Source organism: Notothenia rossii (assembly GCF_949606895.1).
Source record: "Notothenia rossii genome assembly, chromosome: 5".
NCBI lineage: Eukaryota > Metazoa > Chordata > Actinopteri > Perciformes > Nototheniidae > Notothenia > Notothenia rossii.
The window spans coordinates 48,960,758-48,963,927 of NC_136903.1; the positions used below are offsets into that span (position 1 = coordinate 48,960,758).

At 42.8% G+C, this 3,170-nt stretch overlaps 1 protein-coding gene across 2 annotated transcripts; it reads right to left on the bottom strand.

Annotated features, from left to right (window-relative positions):
* Nucleotides 1-284: 284 nt before the first annotated feature.
* LOC307040083 (uncharacterized protein) lies at nucleotides 285-2,315 on the bottom strand. Of its 2 annotated transcripts, none has more exons than XM_079682632.1 (2): nucleotides 1,758-2,315; nucleotides 285-1,569 (listed from the first exon to the last, which is right to left on the bottom strand). In XM_079682632.1, exons 1-2 carry the CDS (start codon nucleotides 1,816-1,818, stop codon nucleotides 434-436), a joined length of 1,197 nt encoding a protein of 398 aa, XP_079538758.1. In that variant the 5' UTR covers nucleotides 1,819-2,315; the 3' UTR covers nucleotides 285-433. The 2 variants fall into 2 exon arrangements, with proteins under 2 accessions (XP_079538758.1, XP_079538757.1); XM_079682631.1 differs by having other exon boundaries at nucleotides 285-1,573.
* Nucleotides 2,316-3,170: the final 855 nt, after the last annotated feature.

Below are 3,170 nucleotides of genomic sequence, written 5' to 3' on the forward strand. Positions count from 1 at the left end.
TTGTCCTCGTCTCCCTTTGTCCTGTGCCAGTTCGTTTCGTTCCTTGTGACTACCACCAGCATTAGCAATCCAGGATTAACCCCAAGCAGAGCTTTGAGCCACGTCTTGTTTACGTATTTTTGTTGTTCATGCTCCTAGTGTTTTTCTTCTTTAAGAGTGATTTTGTTTTTGTACCACTATCGTTGAGCTTTGGTTTGAATAAAACCTTTTTTTTGTTAAATTCTGTGAGTTGTGCATTTGAGTTCATACCCGTTTAATCAGTCGTAACAATAACAGTGCAATAATGAAATTAAATTACATCAAACTTTATTTTCACTCAAACAGTACAGGCACATATGATATATTGCACAGCATAAAGAGATCATGTAAATTGTGCATTATGTAAACAACAGACAACTGTTGGCTCCTGTGGGCATGACCTAAATAAGGCAGTTTATTTTGGTTTTAAAATGCTGAGATATTTACTGCAGAACTGTAACCTTCCCTCAACAAAATCGTCAACAATTTTCGGGAGCATGTGGGCAAAGTAGAATGTGCGCAGCCTTATGATATGCCCCTGGACAAAGTCTTGGTCGTAGGGTACTTCGATTTCTAGGTGCTCAGTTTTGTTCCAGATCACCAACTTGGAGTGCTGAAGCCCTGTGCAGTGCATCCCAATTTGTACCTGCATATAGTAGCCTTTTGGACCATTGCAGGCAATATGGTAATCTATCCTTTTTCCGTTTGCCACAGTTGTGATTTCACAGTTCTTTGTTGCCAAAAATTCTGCAAGTGACTTGTTTCCCAACACAGGTGATTTGATCTCCAACAGAATGTCTTTGTTTATCACTCCATCGGGAGATGCTGCAAGCCACGGATCCTTGTCGCACACCACTAAGCCTTTGGTTTCAATGCTGTTGCCCAGAGTTTCCAAATAGTCCCTTGCAAGTTCCTCCCCCTCCGCTCCTTGACGGGTTGCAGCATTGCCACGGAAGGATGGGTGTAAGTGTTCTGACAAAAACTTGTCGGGCGCCGTGGTTGAGCGAATGGGCACCTTTCTAGCTGTGCTCGCTGTGATGCGCACTCTCCGCGCATCATGCCAGACCTGTTCTTTGCTCTGTGCTTTTGTAACCTTCTCGATCTCCTCAAGCCGGGCTGTGGACATGTTAATGTACTTATCATAGAAGGTTCTGCATTTTACACAAGCCAGTGGTATGTGGTGCTCATCATGGGTTAGGAGATGGAGGTGTGGACATGGTGTTGGCTCGGTGATGGAAGAGGTATCAGCATTAAAGCAGAACTGCAGGAGGCTATTCCCAGGGCAATTGAAAAGTTCTGCCATTGGTGAGGCAAGTGTGTTCTTCCTCCACTCTTCATGAGTCCTAAAGAGTGTCACCTCCTGTGCCGGTTCTGGAGTGGTAGAGGATGGCTGTGAAGTTGGTGGCGGCTGGTAGAGATCCTTCCTGTTGTGTCGTTTGAAGCGCACATACTTCATCTTCCTCTGACCAGCATTTCTTTTAGACCCAGCATTCCACTGGTTCTGTCTGTCTGTGCAGGCAAGCCCGGTTTTCCCCTGTCTCACAGCATTTTCTACCTAGAGAGATAGAGTAAAAACAGTGCATAGATATTATAATGGGTTCACTGCAAACATGTCATATGATATAATACATCATGGCATACACACACTTTGCACTCTAGCCAAGTAGCCTATGATGTAGTTCGGATACCAACAACAAAAGACATAGGCCTAGGCTACAATGGTCAAATAATCTAGTTACCTTCCACAGGATCGCAGCTGAGTGGGAACAAGATCTCCCTGGTCCAGCAACACACGTACATCCCGCAGTTTTGACTTCTCCAGCTTCAGTTACCAGCACCCAAGCATTATGCCACGCATTGTTCAAACACTGGCTAGGCTCTACCTTTGCTTTTAGATAAACAAAACGATCATGTTTGTATGACATGACACAACCAACTTTGTTGCTGTGCAAATATTGATATGCCTCGGAGGCCTTCAGACTGTCCATTGCTTTTCCATCTATTGCCATGGATTGAACGAAGTAGGAGCAAATTTTGCTGTACGTTATGCTGGGCCACGTCGTCATGTTATCCTCCCAGTTTTGCACTGAATTCGGGTGGGGGAGAGTAACGCCATCTCCAGTCAAAGAAGTAGAATCGTGTTCCCAAGCTAGCATCACTGTTAGCATCGAAATCGCTGTGTTTACACCAGTGCCCGTCTGACTGTTTACACCGGTTTACACCGACAGACGCTGTGCAAAAGACTTCCGGCGGAAATGAAGTGCATTTGTGTAGGGTTATGGCGCTACCCGTGGTTTGTCGCGTAAACTTGTCTATAACCTGCCTTGATTGGCCAGATATGTTACAGTAACATAAAAACTCTCTGACGTGACTTTTGGCTCTTGCTAATTTCATCATGTTGTAAGTTGACCATATTTTGTTTTTCTGCTCTTAAGTATTATTTTGTTCTGCTTTCAAGCATTAGCATTTCTTATAAATCATAAGTTTGGGCTTCTGACAGAAGAGTATGGTGGTGATTCTATCTATACAACCAGATGTGACACTGTGTTGCAATGAGCATCAGTTTTAGTCAGCCATGTACAGGATGGTTGATTGACAGGATGGCTTGTTATTGATGCTAGTTAAAAAACTAATGGCCCAAATACAATATACTCGGTATAAATTATGCTTCGTGACTTATAGCTTGATAAAAGAAATGTTTTCTTCTTTTGGAAATGCACTGTCCTTATTTCATTATTTGTGTTAATCCTTGATAGATTTGCCCAGGGTTTGCATCTACGGCACGTTGACATGCTTCAAGATGGCATTGCAAAGAGCTCAGCAACACTTTCCATGATGTCAAAGAAACTCAGAAGAATCTGTGTAAAAAGCCTGGGAAAGCACCAAAAGAAAAAGAAGCAGAAAGTCGGTGGAGTTAATGTCCTTGTCCACATTGATGAGAGCAAATTCAGCCACAAACGCAAGGTAATATAATTTAAATGTGCAATACACTTGACTAAATGTGTTACATTTTTTATAGCCTCAAAGAGCTTACATCATTATGTGAATCATCATTTAGGATAGATAGAGAGAGTGGGTGGGAGGGGAGAGTCATAGATGGGATATATAAAATAAATGGCAGAAATGAATATCACTCTCCCTAAAGCTGTCAA